Genomic DNA, 21206 nt, shown 5'->3' with positions numbered 1-21206 from the left:
CTTGATCTGGAGGCTACTATTTTGGTGTTATTTAAAAGGCCATTTGCTTGACCTTACCTGGGATCCTGCCAGTGTATAAAAAAATCTTTATTGGTCTCCCTCCCCTCTTTCCCAGCTCATTACTCTTCTCAGGCATCCCACCCCCCCTGATCCATTTACCCATCCACGGGCCTATATAACCTCAACATCTTTGTTCCAACTACAGGTGCTTCTCGATGTTATGACGGATTACATTTCGATAAACCCATCCCTAAATCGGAAATGCATATTGCTAGCCCGGGAAAAGATCAAAATTCGAAGTACGGTTTCTACTGAATGTGGATCACTTTTGCAATATCGTAAGTCGAGGAGCATCTGTAAACTAAACTATGAGTTTAGCAATCTTTGTGCAGGGCCTGTTCTATCATAGTCCTTTAGGCTTCATGAATGATAAGCCTTGCACAGACCTATCAGCAAGCCTCAGTGACAGTGTTTTAATGCTCATTTTCAGCATTATGTAATGATTTTGAAATTGCTGCCTTATATGAAAGGACATCTGTTGACCTTAAACAATGAGCCCTGCATATAACATCAGACCCTGTGCCAAATTGGTTGAAATAAAACTTATTATAAAATACACCGTGGAAGCAGTAATATGAAAAATAACACAGGAAACAGGATATTGTGGAAATGAAATGCATATCACAAATAAAACGAAGTACCAGTATAAATAGACAAGGTTTATTTCCAATTCCACCTTTTGATTCTTAGGCTTCGTACAAATTAATAATGTTTGTTCAGTGCCAAATTTACTAAGGCTTTAATCTGTACTTTTAAAAAAAATAATAAAATTTAGTAGGATACTTTCCTCAGGCTTACCAATAGTGACTCTAGCCAGTATCCTATGATGTTTTAACAGACTAACACACTGCAGCTGTTGAAAGAACAAATTTATTACCGCAAGATTAAACAGCAGATTCTACAACAGATCATGATTCCTTACAACCGTGTATGGTAAACTTTCATTTATTAAACATGCCATATAGAATCTGAATAAATAATGCTACAAAGCCCAAGCTATGTACAAGTGTCTTGAGTTATGTTTACAAACATATACAGTAACACAATGTAAACAGGCAACACAATTCTGAATTATGCAAAAGAAAAGTAAAAGTGATTTGAGTTGATGCATAGAAACAAATGCCTCAAATAATTCAAATAAAGTGTATATGTTTTAGTTATCCGACTTCTGCATTTTTTAAAAAACAAACCATTTGCACTTAAATAGCGCTTAAATATATCTTAATAAATCTGACATTAGAAATCAAAAATTTTACAGTACAACATAAAAATTACAGGAATTGGTGTTTTAAAATATCACCAAGTCCAGGCACATAAGCAAGAAACCTAGACCAACTATTTGGAAGTGGCATGAACAAATACCATATATACCACGTTATCTTTCAATATGTCGACTTTTCCAATACTGCTTGGAAGTTAAATTTCGAATGCTCAATTTACAAGTCTGTTGCCGTAATGCACAATAGGAACAGCATTAATGTGGACAAGAAATCTAACGTAACATTATCAGAGGTAAGGAGGCAAACCAGTTCAATTAAAATCTTGTCCGGAACAAATGAAACAGAAGTCCCGAAATTCCTACACACTGCAGTGCACTCCATTTGTAGCCAGGTTACACTGGTTATCCTGTTGATAGACATTTTTGTTTTTAAAAAAAGGTGCAGTATGGCTATTGGACACTGAGTGGCAGCTTGCCAGGTGGGGAGGAGGAAGGTGGAGCTGATCCAATTCCAGCAGGTCCTTGGTCTAGACCATTTACTGCCCTACATTCAACAAAAAAAACATGTTACATTAAAGTATTTTGTGCAGTAACTGACATCTACAGACCTGGCACAAATGCCATCAAGATTCAAATGTTAATTATCACTGTTTCAAACTGTCTCAAGACAATCATCAGGTTCACTATTATAATCTGGCTTGAATGTAAAACAAAGTATATAGACTAGTCAATTCACTTGCTTTGGTTTCCTGTTGGGTCTATTTCTGGAGATTCGACTTCCTTCAATACTCTGTCTGCATCCTGCAGTATTGCCTGGCCTTGAAAATTAAAGAGTTGCATTACTCTCCTACAATGGTAATCTGGCAAATGTCCATAGAAATATTAATGCTACTGGGAAAATCTTATTACTTCTAAATTATAACTAAATGACCTATTATTAGATTTGTCCAGATGCAATTAATTTCATGTGAAACTGCAGAAAACTTAGAGGAAACGTACACGCTTGTTAGTACTAGTTTAGCCATGCCTCAGCTTTTAAGTTGTTTTTTAAAAACATTTTTTGCCTGGGCAGAATCAATTTTAAGTTGGTCTTTTATTCCGATCCAGAAAGCGGTTCTTATTCAGTTCTTTTGTTGATTATATAAATACTGCCATAAAGTTGGAAGTTTAGATTTTCATTTGGAAATAATTTTCAAAGTTTAGGTCAGCACACAAAGCTTTAGTTTTGTGTGTGAAGGAACTGCAGATGCTGGTTTAAACCAAAGATGGACACAAAATGGTGGAGTAACTCAGCAGGACAGGCAGCACCTCTGGAAAGAAGGAATGGGCGATGTTTCTGGTCGAGACCCTTCTTCAGCCTGAAGAATCTTCTCTCCAGAGATGCTGCCTGTCCCGCTGAGTTACTCCAGCATTACGTATCTTCCTAAGCTTGTTTTGCTGTGACCATTCACCTGCACATTAGTACACAGTCCTTGTGTTATGCAAATATGAGGACTGACCAAAAAAATCATGTACAATGAGAGAATCTACTAGAAACTAAAATGTGTTACTGTATATTTGCCTCTATTTCTTGCAAAGATATTGTGAATACCTGAAGTAAACTATTACACAGCATATGACAGAAATGGCTGAAAAAAAGAAATATAATTTTAGGATTCACAATGTTGGCTACTTGTTCTTTCAACATTGTGAGTCCTAAATTGTCCCATTCAAATTTGTTCAAGATTTTAAATCTGCTGTATTTAATGCAGTTTTGCACGCGGGACACTTCTAGAGTTTAAATGGTTACAATCATACCAATAAAAACCTGCAGATCCTACCGAGGTGGTTTAGAAAGCAGCGTTACCAAACAAAATTTGACACCAAGATACAGATGACTGAAAAGCATGATCAGAGGCAGACTGACACCACAAGCAGAGCAAATGTTTAAATCTTAGCTGCATTCAAAGATATTACCACATGCCATGGAGTTAACCTAATAGGTAGGGACTTTAAAATTATAGAGTACCATTTAGAAAAGTTACCAGGAGCTGAAATGAGAGGAATTATGCAAGATATGTCCTTTCAGGATGGACTTTTATAACTTGCTGCAGAACAACACAATCCCCGTGCAGTTAGTGAAATGTCAGCCTAAGTCCAGGTGTTAATACTGCTTCCATTTGCATCACCATTGCAGTAGCATGCAGATGAGCACTTCAGAAGAATACAATAAAATGAATTACCCATGAGGTACTTGGTGAAAAAGACTTTCTCTTTTCTGATAAAAAGAAAACATACCGAATCAATGTCATGTACATGCTGGCAACAAATTGAAGTCTAAGCCGGTATAGGTTGGTTTATTACTAAAATCACTCAATTCCTAGCTGAAAGTAAATTCTTGGGCAAAGAAATTTGTTCTCTTACACATGCTTAACACACAATACAATCAGCTATGTGTGTAGAACTTTAAAATTGCTAATCAATTTGACAGACTAGAACAGAAATTAAGAAGCAGAGTTAAATGCACGTGATAACAAAGAATAATTATTTTACATTCAATGTCTTGTAGATTAATTGGTTATAAAAGCCATCCCTAAAGTAGATGGATGGCAGAGAACAATTCCTGATGAAATTACTTCTCAGGATTTTACAGCAAATAAGCAGCTCTTCAATGGACTGATCATTCTTAACCCATGATCAGAGATGGCTACTTGCACCTGCAGTGTATATGTTATGCAAATAACATCTGTGCAATTCCCCCATTATACCCCTGCATTCAATCCCAAGGGCAAAACATCTGGATAGGAATGAGCAGAGGAATCCTTGCAGTATTTTACCCACAATTCCAGCTCTAACCAGCCAATTCTATATCGATACAGAATCTAATCCAACCATCCCAGTCAACCAGTGACATATCTAGAAATGCTATGTTCACACTGCCATAAGGAGGGTTACTCAACAATATCTACAGACCTATTCTACAAAAAATAACTGGTTAGAAGTAAAACGATAAATGAATATCAAAGTTGTGCCACTCGGGTGGCAGTGACACAGGGAGAATTGCTGCCTTATAACACCAGAAATCCGGGTTCAATCCTGACTACGGGTGTTGTCTGTATGGAGTTTGTATGTTCTCCCTGTGACCGTGAGGGTTTTCTTCAGGTGCTCCAGTTTCCTCCCACACTTCAAAGATGTACAGGTTTGTAAGTTAATTGGCTTCAGCAAAATTATAAATTGTCCCTAGGTGTAGAGTAGTGCTCGTGTACAGGGTGATTCCTGGGCCAAAGGGCTTGTCTCCACATTGTACCTCTGAAGTCTAAAGTGATGTTAAAATCAGTAAATGTTTTAATTTATGTACAGTTAGTTATGCAAGCCTTTCTGGGAGTTTCTGGATAATATTTAATTTTGTGAATTATTAAACATCTGAGTTAGGAGGGGCTTTTGCTTGATTCATCTCCTTAAAACCCCCATGTGCATTCCATTGGCTATATTTTGTGCACGCTTGCTACAGGTGGAAAGGGGAATGAACTAACTTGAACACAAATCGTTTACCATCAAAGTTTGAATTGAAAGAAAATTTGCAAAGTACTCATCTAGCTACCATAAGCAAAATGGAGCATTAAAGTATGTGCTCTTCAGATGAACCCATTATATCACGAAAGCCTCGGATGGGAACAACGGCAACAAAACAAAATGTAGGAGTACTAGCACATTGAATGAAATAGTGCATGACATTTAACTCTGCTTCTTAAATGCTGTTCTATCGAAGTTGACGGAAATAATGGTGGGCGCAAACAAGGATGCCTATTGTGTTCAGCACGGAGAAGAGGATGCTCTTCCACACCCAAGAATCTCATTCCAGCTTTTTGATATTTTAGGGTGATCCTAATGTTTAAGCAGCAAAATAATCACAAAAACAAAGTACATTTTGCCAAGTAAACCATACTGCAGAATAACTGGATGTGTTTTGGTCAGAAATGGTGCAGCAAACGTTGGAGAATCACTTCAAGAAACGTTGTGAACTGAGGTTAAAGCTCTTTGGTATAAACATGGTATTTTAATCTGCACGATGGAATGTTAATGTAAGAAAATAACTGCAGATGCTAGTACAAATCGAAGGTATTTATTCACAAAATGCTGGAGTAACTCAGCAGGTCAGGCAGCATCTCAGGAGAGAAGGAATGGGCGACGTTTCGGGTCGAGACCTGAAACATCGTCCATTCCTTCTCTCCTGAGATGCTGCCTGACCTGCTGAGTTACTTCAGCATTTTGTGAATGGAATGTTAATGATCTGTTATTTCATTTAGATGAATGTGAAACTTTGTCTTATAATATAAAAGATTTTTGATATTTCAAAATTCATGTCATCACTGTTATTAAGGAAGCTGATGGCAAGTGACATTTCTAAAGCATTTTTGAGGATGTAGGTGTAACTGACAAAGCCAGCATTAATTCCCCACCCACATGTGGTGAGCCATGGTACAGTTACTACCACAGTGCTGTTGAGGTGGAGATTCCCAGGAATTAGATCTAATGACAATGAAGGAATGGCAGTCAATTGCAGAGCAGGCAAGTGTTTTATCTGAGAGGGGAAACACGCAAGTGGTGACATTCTCACTTGCCTGACACTCTCACGCTGCTTGGTGAATAACGTCACAGGTTTGGGTGTTGCCAGAGATGCCTGGGCCTTTACTTGCTGGAGTTTAGAAGGATAAGGGGGGTTCTCATTGAAACTTACCGAATAATGAAAGGCCAAGATAGGGTGGACGTGGAAAAGGTGTTTCCAGTAATGGGGGAGTCTAGAACCAGAGGTCACAGCCTCAGAATAAAATAACATACCTTTAGATTGGAGATGAGGAGGAATTTCTTTAGCCAGAGGACGGTGAATCTGTGGAATTCATTGCCATAGAAGGCAGTGGAGGCCTGGACTTTAGCTATTTTTAAAGCGTAGATTGACGGATCCTTGATTAGAAAGGGCGCCAAAGGTTATAGGGAGAAAGCTGGAGAATGAGGTTGAGAGTGAAAAATAGTTCAGCCATGATTGAATGACGGCGTAGATCTGATGGGCTGAATGGCCTAATTCTGCTTCTATATCTGGTCTTGGGAATTGATGCCAGTTGCTTTGTCCTGGCGCATGCCATCTTTGAGTGTTTGCCAAGTGATTATTCCATCACTTTCCTAACTTGTGTCAGGATGTGAATTGCCTATTCTCACTTCAACCTGTTGTAGATCTTCAGCATTTGTGTGGCTGATTCCAATGAGTTTCGGGTCAATGAAGATCCCTAGGAAGTAGATAGCAGTGGACTTGGCAAATGTTATGTCATTGAATGTCAAGACAGATCAATCGGATTCTCCAGTAAGATGATCAATGCTTTGCAATTGTATAAAATATATATTACTTGTTATTTGGCAGTTCAAGCCAGATTGTTCAGTAGATCTTACTGCATTCATCCATGGGATTTTCAGAGTTCAATTAATTTAAACTGAAATCAATTAATTCTGTTGCTAAACCTGGTTTAGATTTTGGTGAGTTGGGTTACCATAGTAAGTTAACAAAGTTCAATCAGAAAGAGTTAGAGTTTCAGAGTGGTAGGTGGTATGGCTTTCAATGGAAATTGGTTAGGCGTTAGAACAAGTAAAATTAATATTAACAGGTTTAACCATATAACCATATAACCATATAACAACTACAGCATGGAAACAGGCCTGTCCGGCCCTACCAGTCCACGCCGACCATTCTCCCTGACCTAGTCTCATCTACCTGCACTCAGACCATAACCCTCTAATCCCCTCTTATCCATATACCTATCCAATTTACTCTTAAATAATAAAATCGAGCCAGCCTCCACCACTTCCACCGGAAGCCCATTCCATACAGCCACCACCCTCTGAGTAAAGAAGTTCCCCCTCATGTTACCCCTAAACCTTTGTCCCTCAATTCTGAAGCTATGTCCCCTTGTTGGAATCTTCCCCACTCTCAAAGGGAAAAGCCTACCCACGTCAACTCTGTCCGTCCCTCTCAAAATTAAAAAAACCTCTATCAAGTCCCCCCTCAACCTTCTACGCTCCAAAGAATAAAGACCCAACCTGTTCACCCTCTCTCTGTAGCCTAAGTGCTGAAACCCAGGCAACATTCTAGTAAATCTCCTCTGTACCCTCTCCATTTTGTCGACATCCTTCCTATAATTTGGCGACCAGAACTGCACACCATACTCCAGATTCGGCCTCACCAATGCCCTGTACAATTTTAACATTACATCCCAACTTCTATACTCGATGCTCTGATTTATAAAGGCAAGCATACCAAACGCCTTCTTCACCACCCTATCCACATGAGATTCCACCTTCAGGGAACAATGCACAGTTATTCCCAGATCCCTCTGTTCCACTGCATTCCTCAATTCCCTACCATTTACCCTGTACGTCCTATTTTGATTTGTCCTACCAAAATGCAGCACCTCACACTTATCAGCATTAAACTCCATCTGCCATCTTTCAGCCCACCCTTCCAAAAGGCCCAAGTCTCTCTGTAGACTTTGAAAATCTACCTCACTATCAACTACACCACCTATCTTAGTATCATCTGCATATTTACTAATCCAATTTGCCACACCATCATCCAGATCATTAATGTAAATGACAAACAGTGGACCCAACACAGATCCTTGGGGTACTCCACTAGACACTGGCCTCCAACCTGACATACAATTGTCAACCGTTACCCTCTGGTATCTCCCATTCAGCCATTGTTGAATCCATCTTGCAACCTCACTATTAATACCCAACGATTTAACCTTCTTAATCAACCTTCCATGTGGAACCTTGTCAAATGCCTTACTGAAGTCCATATAGACAACATCCACAGCCTTGCCCTTATCAATTTCCCTGGTAACCTCTTCAAAAAATTCAAGAAGATTAGTCAAACATGACCTTCCAGGCACAAATCCATGTTAACTGTTTCTAATCAGGCCTTGATTATCCAAATAATTATATATATTGTCCCTAAGTATCTTTTCCATTAATTTTCCCACCACAGACGTCAAACTAATAGGTCTATAATTGCTAGGTTTACTTTTAGAACCTTTTTTAAACAAAGGCACAACATGCGCAATGCGCCAATCTTCCGGCACCATCCCCGTTTCTAATGACGTTTGAAATATTTCTGTCATAGACCCTGCTATTTCTGCACTAACTTCCCTCAAATGTCCTAGCGAATATCCTATCAGGACCTGGAGACTTATCCACTTTTATATTTTTCAAAAGTGTCCGTACCTCCTCTTCTTTAATCCTCCTAATTTCCATCACTACTCTACTTGTTTCGCTTACCTCACATAATTCAATATCCTTCTCCTCGGTAAATACCGAAGAAAAGAAATTGTTTAATATCTCCCCCATTTCTTCCGGCTCAGCACATAGCTGTCCACTCTGACTCTCTAATGGACCAATTTTATCCCTCACTATCCTTTTGCTATTGACATATCTGTAGAACCCCTTGGGGTTTACTTTTACATTACTTGCCAAAGCAGCCTCATATCTTTTTTTCGCTTTTCTAATTTCCTTCTTAAGATGCCTTTTACATTCTTTATATTCCTCTACGTAGATTAAAAGATTTTAGCCAACTATTACTGCTCTATACAATATCTGGATTTTTTTTCCTTCATTTTATGACAGCAATATCAACCACAAAATGATTATAGAAATAGAAAACTAATTCTGATTCTAAATCCACATATCCAAGTCAGATCTGTTCCATGGATATTGTGTGAAGGAGTATTAAAGTGCAATTCTAGTTAAATCTTCTGTTTGGTGGGGTTGAGGATTGTTTAACAAAAATGTCATATGGATGCACGCTTTAAGTTGTAGGAGGAAGGTTATCAGGAAATGTGTGGGGTTGGTGTGTTAGCTTCAGTGTAGTCCAGCTGCTTAGTCTAAAACAGCAGCTAGCTAGTGGGTGAAAGTGGAAGCCTGAGCACTGAAAGGGGAAGTTTGCCAACCCCTTCAACAAGATCACACCATCATTCATCTTCCTCGCCTTTCTGCTTTCAATATTCCAGTTGCTTTGCAACACCATGATCCACTTTTAAATCTTCACCAACCACACGCTCTCGCACATCATCTTTCTATGGCATTACAGGAGGCACAACACTTATCTTTGTAACGTCTTCCCACCCCACTGTGCAGGGACCGCCTATTCCATTCAGCTACAGCATCCTCCACTCTGTCAGTGCTGAATACACTACACTGGACTGTCCCTTCTGCACAGGAAACAAGAAATGTAGACTGGTGGACCACGTAGCAGAGCATCTGCGTTCAGTCTACAGGATAGACACAAAATGCTGGAGTAACTCAGCGGGACAGGCAGCATCTCGAGAGAAATGGATGACTTTTGGGCCCGAGACCCTTCTTCAGACCCGACCTGAAATGTCACCCATTCCTTCTCTCCAGAGATGCTGCCTGTCCCGCTGAGTTACTCCAGCTTTTTGTGTCTATCTTTGATTTAAACCAGCATCTGGAGTTCCTCCCTACAGATTCAGTCCACAGGAGCTGCCCTGAGCTTTCACTTGTCCTTCACTCCAATTTGCCATCCCACTCCTACCCTACAGCACAGTGCAGTTATGATGAGGTTCAACGCAAGCCTGAGGATCAACGCTGCATCTTCCATCTGGCCACATGGCAGCCTTCTGGACTCAATATCAAATGCACCATCTTCACATTCAACTTACAACCCAACGGTATGAACACTGAGGGGAGGTAAAAAAAAAAGAACTGCAGATGCTGGTTTATAACAAAGGTAGACACAAAATGCTGGAGTAGCTCAGCGGGTCAGGCTGAATCTGAAGAAGGGGCCTGAGCCTAAATATGTCACCCATCCTTTTTCTGATGAGATATGTATGACCTGCTGAGTTACTCCAGCACTTTGTGTCTATCCTTGGTATAAACATTCAATTCTCCAGATTTGGTAAACAACCCCCCCCCCCTTTTCACCCCTCTCTTCCCTCTGCTGCCCCATCTGCCTTTGCATCTATTTTTCCTTTCCTTTTCTCTCAAAATACCTTCAGCCCCTTCCACATATACTCCTTCCTCTGGCTTCACATTTACCTCACACTTTGTCTTTTCAACTTTGGCCTTTGCCCAACCACCTGCCAATCAAAAACATCTGTCACCGGTATCCACCTATCACTTGCCAATCTTTGTTAGGCTCCACCTCTCTTCTTCCTACTACTATCAGTCTGAAAAAGTGCCCTCACCCACAACATCATGTATCCATGTTCTGCAGAGATGCTGTCAGACCCAGCATTGTCTTATTTGGTAAACCAGCAACTGCAGTTCCTTATGTCGGCAACTTCAGGTAATTTAATACTGACTCAGTTTTCTCTGTCCTTAGCATAGCCTGACTTGCTGAACATTTCTTACAGCTCAGCATATCAGAACCTTTACAGGTCCCTTTGGCTGCATTCTTTCCTTCCAAATACCGTCTCCATACTATGGCTTTGTTAACAGTTTAACACGTCAATTCTATCAGAAACATTAGCTTTGTCCTGTCCAAGCCTCCGGACCCTGCACTGAAATTTAAAATTAATTTGTTTTCTAACCTTGCAGTTCTGATAAAGGGTGTTTGACCTGAAATGTTAATTCTGACTTTCCTCAGATGCTGTCTGACCTGCTCCTGCTCTTTCTATTTTGATTTTCACCGTGTCTGTAAAGCTCACTAAGCAAGTCATTTGAAGCTTTCAGGATAATCTTACTAAAGAGAAAGTTAGCATAATCATCGTGAAGTTGAAGTTGGGGCTGGAGATGTGGAAATTTTCAGACAGGGGTGATCTTCCCTGTCGAATGTTTCACTTCTGCTTCAGGTCCATGACAAAGCTACACTCAATCCTCCAAGGTCTCACTCAAAATAGACAGATCTTTCTGATTGTAACAGGACCATTTGGGGACCCGTTTGAGGCTTGACTCATTCTAGTAAAAGGATGCATTCCTAAAATACCCTATTGTTAAAATTGCAAATTTGCAAATTTACAGATTGCAAATTTTTAATTGCTCCTTTTAAGAAACATTCACTCACTATTTCTGTCAGATGACAGATATAACACCAATCCTGGCCTTAAAGAGGGCAAATTAAAAAAGACATAGAAACACAGAAAATAGGTGCAGGAGTAGGCCATCAGGCATTCAATATGATCATGGCTGATCATCCAAAATCAGTACCCCAGGGTTCCTGCTTTTTCCCCATATCCCTTGATTCCGTTAGCCCTAAGAGCTTGAAAACATCCAGTGAATTGGCCTCCACTGCCTTCTGTGGCAGAGAATTCCACAGATTCACAACTCTCAGTCCTAAATGGCCTACCCCTTATTCTTAAACTGTGACCACTGGTTCTGGACTCCCCCAACATGGGGAACATTTTTCCTGCATCTAGCCTGTCCAATCCCTTAAGAATGGTATATGTTTGTATAAGATCCCCTCTCATCCTAAATTCCAGTGAATTAGAAGACCAAAACTGCACACAATACTCCAAGTGTGGTCTCACCAGGGCCCTGTACAACTGCAGTAGGGCCTCCTTGCTCCTAAACTTAAATCCTCTCGCAATAAAGGCCAACATGCCATTAGCTTTCTTCACTGCCTGCTGTGCCTGCATGCTTACTTTCAGTGACTGATGTACAAGGACACCCAGGTCTCGTTGGACCTCCCCTTTTCATAATCGGTCACCATTCAGATAATAATCTGCCTTCCTGTTCTTGCCACCAGTGAATAACTTCACATTTATCCACATTATACTGCATCTGCCCACTCACCCAACCTATCCAACTCACCCTGCAGCCCCATAGCATCCTGCTCACCCAGCTTTGTGCCATCCGCAAACTTGGAGATGCTACATTTAATTCCCTCGTCTAAATCGTTAATAAATATTGTAAATAACTGGAGTTGTGGCACCCCACTAGTCACTGCTTGCCATTCTGAAAAGGACCCATTAATTCCTACACTTTGCTTCCTGTCTGCCAACCAGTTCTCTATCCATGTCAATAACCGACCTCCAATACCATGTGGTCTAATTTTGCACACTAATCTCTTGTCAAAAGCTTTTGTTGGTTGCTTATTTTCTATCATGGCCTGGATAAATAACTATTTCAAGTGAAATTGTGGAGCAGGAAGAAGTATTGCAAAGGGATCAGAAACTTTATTTAGAAAGTTCCAAGGAGGATGTAGAGAGGTATAAGGCAAAGTACTAAGTTGGTATCAATCTAGGAAAAAACTTTAACATTTATCTTTCCATACAAACTTATAATTTATTTTTTATTTTGAGTTACAATTGAATCAGTTTCTGTCTCCCTTTCAGGCACTGCATTACAGACTGCCTTAAATCTAATACCTTCCCTGATTCTTTAGCCACTACTCTGTGCTGATATATCCATGAGTGGCAGAGCCTGAGGAAAAAGTTGGTTTTACAGACAAGAATGGCTATACATTCATGGAGAGTGTAGATGGGCTATTGCATGCTAGCCAATCGTAGTGCTTGTTAGTAGTAGTCCCGCCTAGTATGTGCTTTATAATTTTAAGAACTCGCCTACGTCAGGCAGTAGATGTAGCAGCTCGGAGCTGTAATGTACTGCAGGTCCTATGATGTAAGTGCTTCAATAAAATGATGCGTTGTATCTTAGCGTGGATTTAAGCACTTTATTACAGATAGTAAATACCTACCCTTTGTCAAAGTACGTTGTGAGACCTGAATTTGAAAACTTTGCACTGTTGACCATCGCGGTGCTGACGCCATTCCCTGAACTGTAACACTTCCGCGTTGCTTGATCCTTCGCAAAATTCCTGCAAGCTGCTAACTTTGATTCTAAGGCCTGAAAAGATTTATACATTAATTAACAGGGACACAAAATGAAAATTACCACAAACAACCCTTGTTTTCCATTAAATAAACACTCAACAGCTTCCCTCCACGCTCCCCCCTCTCTCCCACCACAAAAGCACAGATTTCTTGAAGGGGATGACTTTGAACAGAAGCACTCACGACAAACTTAAAATAATCCCAGGTTCTCCCAACTCCAGAAGTGAACAATGAGGGGAAAGAGATTAGATAGCACAAAGAATATATTCTAAGTACAGAGCTTCCCAAGTGGCAAAGCAGAAGAGATATTTTCTGGGCTGCAGAATTGTTTTTATCTCATCTCTCCTAGCAATGAATTTCAGTGTGGTACAGGTCCATGGATAATAGCAATCCTTTGTCCTTTAACATTGTACATACTCAACAAATCAAATGGTGGCCATAGCCATTTGGTACAGCTCGAAAACAAGCAGCTTAATTATGGACAATGCACATATTTGGGAAGATGCAGATACAGTTGTCTAAGCCATTATACATTGTGCAGAGTTTTCTGACAACACTTATCCCTCGTCTAAAATTACTACTCTCTTCCCAATTATCATAAAAATATGCACCAAAATCCTAAACATTCATGAATTAATGGATTTGTAGTATTCTTCTATTTGAATACAAGTATTAAGATAATTATTTATTCAGGCAGATCACTTGCATTTAAAGAGCACCTCAAATTATTTTAAAACACATGCAAATAAATTCCTTTTAAGAAAAACAAAATTTGCAATATAAAACACAGTTTACAGCCAAGCAAAATAGAAGAATACATAATTGTAGAATTTTGAATATTTTATGTATTTTCCATTATAACACCATTGACTCTTCGGACTACGTGTCTCCAATGTGCCTTTTTTTGCCATAACGGATAGCTCACAATACTCCTATAGGAAAATACTACACCAAAATGTATTTCATGATTTACGGACTTTCATTTACATTTTCCAGGATCATATTCCTGATGTAAATTGAGGGATTACATCACAATTAATAATTTATTTATGAAATGTATTAACTGTCAACCTGAGACAGTAAATAAACTGTGATTAAAAACATAAAATAATATATTTTCTGGCAGTATCCCAGAAACAAGATGATTAATTGACCCTGCTTTAATACAGTCAGCTGAAGATAGCAGAACATAGATCTTCGTTGAATAGCAATATGGAACCTTAACGGTTTCTTAGCAAACAGTTGTAATAATTAAAACTCAAACCAATGGACAAATTCTAATAAAGAATACAACAAGGATTAAACAGAAATTATAGAAAAAATATATATTTGTATGCTTTGGCTAATGGATAGCACTTCTATATTGTAAAGAAAATAATGAGAATGGATACTCACCCCGACTTTTCTTAAAAGATCACCAACAATATTTAGTGCAGATATTCTGGCTGATGGAGTTAAAGGAGACGTGCCATAGCCATTTGGTACTGCTGGAAAACAAACAGCTTAATTACGGACAATGCACATATTTGGGAAGATGCAGATACAGTACAGCACACCTACACTCACCATCTTCATCATAAACAACAGATGACTACAAATAAAATTCACAAATCATTTTATGTTACTGGGAGACAAAGCTTGGTTGTACACAGGTCTTATCTGCAGAGAATGTTGCGCACGTTATATCAACCATCACTCTGCAGGCGTAAGATAGACACTAAATGACGGACTAACTCAAATCCGCCATGTACAGGCAGCATCTCTGGAGAGCAGGAATGGGTGGCTCTGAAGAAGGGTCTCGATCCGAAACATCACCCATTCCTTCTCTCCAGAGATGCTGCCTGTCCCGCTGTAACGTCAGCATCTGCAGTTCCTTCCAACACATCACGATGAATGCCCATAGTATTCCATCAGCGAGCACACCTGTTTAAAGACAGCAAGAATCTAACTGAAGGAAGTGTCCTATTACCACATTTAGGTTTTTGATCAAATCCAGTCATTGACACAAAAGATCAGTGTGGCATGTACAGAATTTAAAGGATTTGACTTTGCACACTGTAACCACACCCTGCCCACCAGTCATAGTACCCACTGTGTGAAATTTCAGTTTTACATAAAATATTTTGGCTTGTACAGCAGAAAAAAAAATCTTAAGGTCCAATCACCTTTATTACTTTGTTTTCAAATATGCTCTTATATTTTCTGCAAGTCAAAAATGAAACCTAGAGTAAAGGTGAGTTTCTCCATAATTATATTTTATTTTAAAAACTAATTCCCTAAAGTGCTGGTTCATGGTGGATTTGGGATTTCGAAATAAGTGAATGAGTTCGACTGGAAACTTGAGAATAAACACTTGGGTGCAATTTGTACCTAGGTGACCAATCAATTGTATCTAAATCTGAAGCCCTATCCAGAATAATTCAAAACAGGGATTGATAACATGCTCTGCCTTAAAGTTGACTGTTCATGAGTAATCAAATCATTAAGTAAAAATCAATGCATTTTCCAAACTCTGGTCAATCTCCCTCAATACACACTGAACATTGTTTTAAGTGTCAACACACCCAAGGTAAATAAATATGCATTTAAATAAAATGGTTATTTGGTTACTTACTATGAGTCACGAGTTCAACCCATATCAAATTTATATGCTTGCAAAGTCGGGCAATTAACATTATATTCAATCATGTAAAGTACAACGCGTAAAACTTGGAATAGTTTGGACATGGGTAAACACTACGCCTAGGATGTCATTGCATTATAGCCATCGGAACATGCCTTTACAATTCTGAGATTCTTAAATAGTAACATTTAAGTCACCTCATCATGTAATCATTCCACATTCAATTTGGGCATCTGACTTCAATTTGGGCACCTGGTCAATGATCAGTACCAAATGGATGATTAATTGAACAATTCCATTTTATCAAAACCTGACCAAGTCAAATTGGTGGCCATCTTAGACATTTGCCAGTTTACTGTAAACATAACAAGCAATCAATACAAACTTAAAAGAAAATCTGGTAATCATCAGAAAACGTGTGTCACACACCTCTGGGCGAAGCAAACCCATTGTCTGCTGTTCTTCCCACAGGCGTCGCTGGGAGAGATAGGGAGGCTTGAACAGCCGTATCCATCTTCTCGCACTCCAGTGTTGGCGAACTCGGGGCAGATTTTCTTGTTATTTCCTGCCTTTCCCTTACTGCTAACTCTTGTCGCAGATCTAAAAACATATTCACAATACTGCAGTTGAGCAAAGATTTGTTGCACTAAAGAATAATAGTTGTGAATATATATTTTTTCCTTTCACTTAGTTAAGAATAATGTTTAGTATAGTACCACATGACCAAACTTATGCACTATACTAACAAATACATTCCAAACACACTGTTCGTAACAGCACTTTGGATCAGTTACAATGTAATGTGCTTCCCTCAAACAAGGAATTTGGGTTCGTATTCAGAACTGAATGTTAGGTAAGCTTGGCTTTGTGCATATTATGAATGATAAAACAAAGTATCTTGGGGAAAGCACATTAGTTTGTTTCTTTCATGTTCATACATTATAGGATTAGAATTAGGCCAATCTACCCATCAAGTCTACTCCACCATTCAATCATAGCTGATTTATATTTCTCTCTCAATCCCATTCTTCTGCCTTCTCCCCATAACCACTGACCCAATCTCTGCCTTAAAAATATCCGTTGCCTTGGCCTCCACGGTCAACTGTGACAATGAATTCCACAGATTCACCACCCTCTGACTAAATAAATTCCTCCTCATCTCCTTTCTAAAGGAACATCCTATTATTCTAAGGCTGTGGCCTCTGGTCCTAGACTCTGCCACTAGTGAAAACATCCTCTCCACATCCACTCTATCCAGGCCTTTGCTACTCGTTAAATTTCAATGAGGTCCCCCCCTAATCCTTCTAAACTCCAGCGAATACAGGCCCAGTGCCGTCAAACGCTCATCATATGTTAACCCAATTATTCCTGCTCTTCCTTTCTTGGTCTCGCCTATCTGCCCTTTCTAAACCCCCCCCCCCCACAAAAATCTTGTTGCCAATCCCCCATTGAATTAAAAGCAAAAAACAAAGTGCTGAAGGAACAGGCAGAGTTAACATTGATGTCCAGCAGCTGCACTGCCAAATACAACCAGCGCATGTTTCCCACGGGGCATTAGAGCTCCAGGCGTGAGATATTATAATCTAATGTGAGTGGTTAACAACTGCGTTGAGGATGATCAAGCAGGAGAGATCAGGAGCTGGAGAGCAGCCAATAAGAAATAAATTCAAATTTGATTTAACAATCTACATCATCATTTCAGAAATAACAGTAGTTATACAGACTTATTCTTGAGTAAAAATTAATTACATTTAAAACAGTAGTTCAATAGTGATTCTTTCACTGATAAAAAGCATATGATGAAAAGCTAAAGAATTATATAAACATTGTGTAATGCATATATGTAATCACAACCCTTTGCAGGAATAGCAAAGGTAGAAAAGGCTTGTGTATATCATCTCCATGAGCACAGAACAAACCTGCACAACGACAATATTGTCAATAAAAATAAACTCACCTCGTGCTTCATCTTTTAACCTCTGAACGGAAACAAGAAGCGATTCCTTCTCATCAAGTTCACTTTCTAAAAATGCATTTCTTTCAATTGCTTGATTCAACCGTTGTTCAAAATCCTCCAGAGATACTATGGTAGCCCTAACATTAAACAAAGGTACAGTTATTAACATTGGTATTGGTTTATTGTTGACACATGTACTGAGCTACAGTGAGAAACTTAGAAGTACATTAAAGCAATACAACAGGTAGTGCAAAGAGAAAAAAATAAATAGGTGTGCAGAATATACTGCTACAGCTCTTGAGAAAGTGCAGATTAAAAAGAAAAGGACAAGGACAGCAATGAGGTGGTTTGGGAGATCTGGAGTGCACTGTTAGCTTACGGGAGGTTCATTTAATAGTTTGATAACAGCTGGGAAGAAGCCGTTCTTGAATCTGGTGGTATGCGCATGCAAGCTTTTGTACCTTTTGCCCAACAGAAGAGGGAATGAGCAGGATATAAGTGGTCCTTGATTATGTTACATGTCAGGGCTCATTTTGTTAGAATGTCCCCTTTAAATATAGGATGAAATGAAATTTAATGAAATAATAAAAAGTCCACACAACAAATCTCGTTTTTGATTTGAGAATTAATTCCATATAATTTTCAGAAACTAAGACTCCTTGCATTTTAATTTGAAAGCACTGATTGCCAAATTATAAGGCGCATTTTCATTTCTGCGGAATCATCCAGTTCATTAAAGCAATAATCAGTTCAGGGGTTTCCTCCAGATGCTCGAGTTTTCTCCCACATCCCAAAGATGATAGGGTTTCTAAGTTAATTGGTCTCCGTAAATTACCTCTTGTGTGGAGGGAGTGGATGAGGAAAAGTGATAACATAGAATTAGTGTGAATGGTGATCAATGATCGGCATGGACTTGATGGGCCGAAAGGCATCTCTCAATTTTTAATTTAAAAAGTGTTTCACTGTTCCACATCAGTTTGAAATAATAAACATGAAACTAACTTTATGAAACATTTAAAACAAATAAAAATATTTTTGAACAATGAGGTGAAAATTCACAAGGAATCTATCTGGTTCAGCCAAAGCCAACATTTATTGCCCATTCCTCATTGCCTTTGAGAAGTTGATAATCAATTATCCTCGTGAATTCCTAGAACCTACTTGATGAAGTACTCCAATTGAACCCCAAATGTTCTGATCATTAGTCGATTCTGGCAACATACGTTAGATGTTCTCTAGTACTTTAAGAAAATAGGTCAGAATTCTGAGTGGAACAATGCATTATTGATAAGATATTTCCAGATGAGAAAGGTGTGCAGAAAAAACTGTCTTTGTTTCCATGTGTTGGCACATTTGTCCTCTGCTATTCTGCTTTTGCATCCACTCCCTACACACTAGGGGCGATTTACAGAGCCCAATTAAACTATAAACCCGCACGTGGTTTTTTTTAACTAAAAAGAATTTAATCAATTATGAACAATAATATTTACAGTAAAAAATAAATCAAAACAAAACCCACCACCATAATACAAGTCGACCAAATATACTACATAAACTCCTATACAACGATATCACCATCCTTGTTGAGGATGCATTCCATCCCACGCGGTGCCCAGCGGTCCCGGAAATCCCCCAGGGTACCCGTGGGCAGCGCATAGCCACTTTCTATTACCACCCGGGTGCGGACGTAACCTTGGAAAATGGGTAGGCAGCCTGTTCGGGCAGAGCCCTCTTCCGCCTGGCGCCGTGACTCGCGGATGGCCAGGCCAACCCGTGCATCTTTGGGATGGGGGAGGAAACTGGAGCACCCGGAGGAAACCCACACAAAGGGTGAATGTGCAAACTCCACACAGACAGATCCCGAGGTCAGGATTGAACCCAGGTCACTGGCGCTGTGAGACAGCGGCTCTACCAATTGCACCACTGTGCCGCCCCAGTGAATGCATCCCTGTCCCGCATGAAAACCAGCCTCTCAACCTCCCCCATCAACTCCAACTATACTTCACATTGAGTCAGGAAAACAGCACTCACACTCCACTCACATTCACTCTTCTCCACTGGTTTTTAAGCTATACTTTCTCTGTAGCTGTAACACTGTATACCGCAATGTTTATATTCTCTTTTTCACAACCTGATGTACTCGTGTATGGAGTAATTTACTTGGATAACATGCAAAACAAAGTTTTTCACCACATCTTAGTACATGTGGCAATAATAAACCATAACCAGGATTTGAGTATAGGAAACAAGTGCAATTTGGTTGGAAATGGGAAGTTAGAGAAAAGGCAGTGGTTTGTGAGGGCAATGGCATTGTTTTCCAGGTGGATACAATGCTAGCAGAATTGTAAAGAAGAGGTGAAGTAATAACATAACAAAATCAGCCATTGTGAGTGCCAGAAACAGAAGTCAGGGGAACAGAAATTTAGGAGATCAAGAGATGGAGTTCCCAGACAATGAGTTTGGAATCACCAAGAGGAAAGACAGTGACGGAAAACAAAACAATTTAAATTTCCCTTGGCTGTATAGTAGGATGTGATAAAGGTAGCTTGCTAAATCACCTTCATTCTAGCTGACAAGTATTTGTGGATGCTTTGAATTTGTTACCTACATATTTTAAAATCTGAATAGCTTCTTAACATTCTGATTTTAACATCTTTGCAAACACAATTGTTAAATTAAATGTTGCAATTATTTTCTCTTTAAAGCACGAGTAATATTTTTTGTTTTCTTTAGTTCAAATGACGACATATGGCTCTTTCGGATGGAAGTTTTCCACATTTAAATATATAATTTCTTCAAAACAGCCTGATCCTAAACAGGTCACAATGACGCATACATTCACCACACTATTATAGAAGCCAAGATAAATCATAGGACTAGTTACTTTGGTTTTGGACAGATGAGCCGCTGTCAGGCAGTCTCAAACTAGTTATTTCCATTGCCTGCTGCAGAACACAAGGACAAAAGCACTGAAACCAATGGCCAGAAATGCATAGAAAACTGTTTAATTACCAGGTTCAGCATTATCAATTTGATAAAAGAAAAGTCTATCACAACTCAGTGATAGACGGGGTTACCCCACTAATTGGGATATTGCTACTCTTGTTTTTTATATACTGCAAGGACATTATTGATATGAATTATGATCTTACAAGCCTGGAAACCAAAAAAAGCAAAGATGTGGAGTTTCATTCCGACGGCAAATTGTTCCAATTGTTTTTGTTTTGAACATGTTATCAAACATGTCATCCACACTCTTATCAATGCTGGAAGTTTGAAGGATTCTTCTGACAGATGAAAATTGTATACATTTCAATTTTAAAAAATGGTGCAGGTTACGAGTAACTGCAGGTTGATAGAATATATGTAACATATCACAATCATTATTAAAAAAATTCAATATGCAGTTCTCAACCACTGGATTAGTCCTTTAGCTTTTGTGTTCGGTTATAATTGACATAATTGGATTGGTATGATTAATGAACAATTCTTTACTATTTAATTAGTTTTGTATCCGCTTATGATTACTTGGCA

General features: G+C 39.1%; 1 protein-coding gene across 6 annotated transcripts in view; it reads right to left on the bottom strand.

The window, feature by feature from the left end:
* Positions 1–706: 706 nt before the first annotated feature.
* LOC144594467 (nuclear distribution protein nudE-like 1) overlaps positions 707–21206 on the bottom strand; it is a 41289-nt gene continuing 20789 nt past the window's right edge. For 2 of the 6 annotated variants that reach the window (XM_078400976.1, XM_078400977.1), the window contains exons 5-10: positions 17673–17809; positions 16145–16315; positions 14488–14579; positions 12957–13105; positions 2020–2097; positions 707–1823 (exon numbers count right to left, since the gene is read on the bottom strand). In XM_078400976.1, coding sequence (XP_078257102.1) covers positions 1730–1823; positions 2020–2097; positions 12957–13105; positions 14488–14579; positions 16145–16315; positions 17673–17809 — 721 coding nt within the window. In that variant the 3' untranslated portion in view covers positions 707–1729. Of the gene's footprint in view, positions 1824–2019; positions 2098–3501; positions 3537–12956; positions 13106–14487; positions 14580–16144; positions 16316–17672; positions 17810–21206 lie in introns of all 6 variants that reach the window. The other 4 variants (XM_078400979.1, XM_078400981.1, XM_078400978.1 and 1 more) reach the window with 4 other exon arrangements.

Source organism: Rhinoraja longicauda, chromosome 6 (genome assembly GCF_053455715.1).
Source record: "Rhinoraja longicauda isolate Sanriku21f chromosome 6, sRhiLon1.1, whole genome shotgun sequence".
Lineage (NCBI taxonomy): Eukaryota > Metazoa > Chordata > Chondrichthyes > Rajiformes > Arhynchobatidae > Rhinoraja > Rhinoraja longicauda.
The sequence above is the reverse complement of the archived record's forward strand: the minus strand, read 5'-3'. Positions and strand labels throughout refer to the sequence as shown.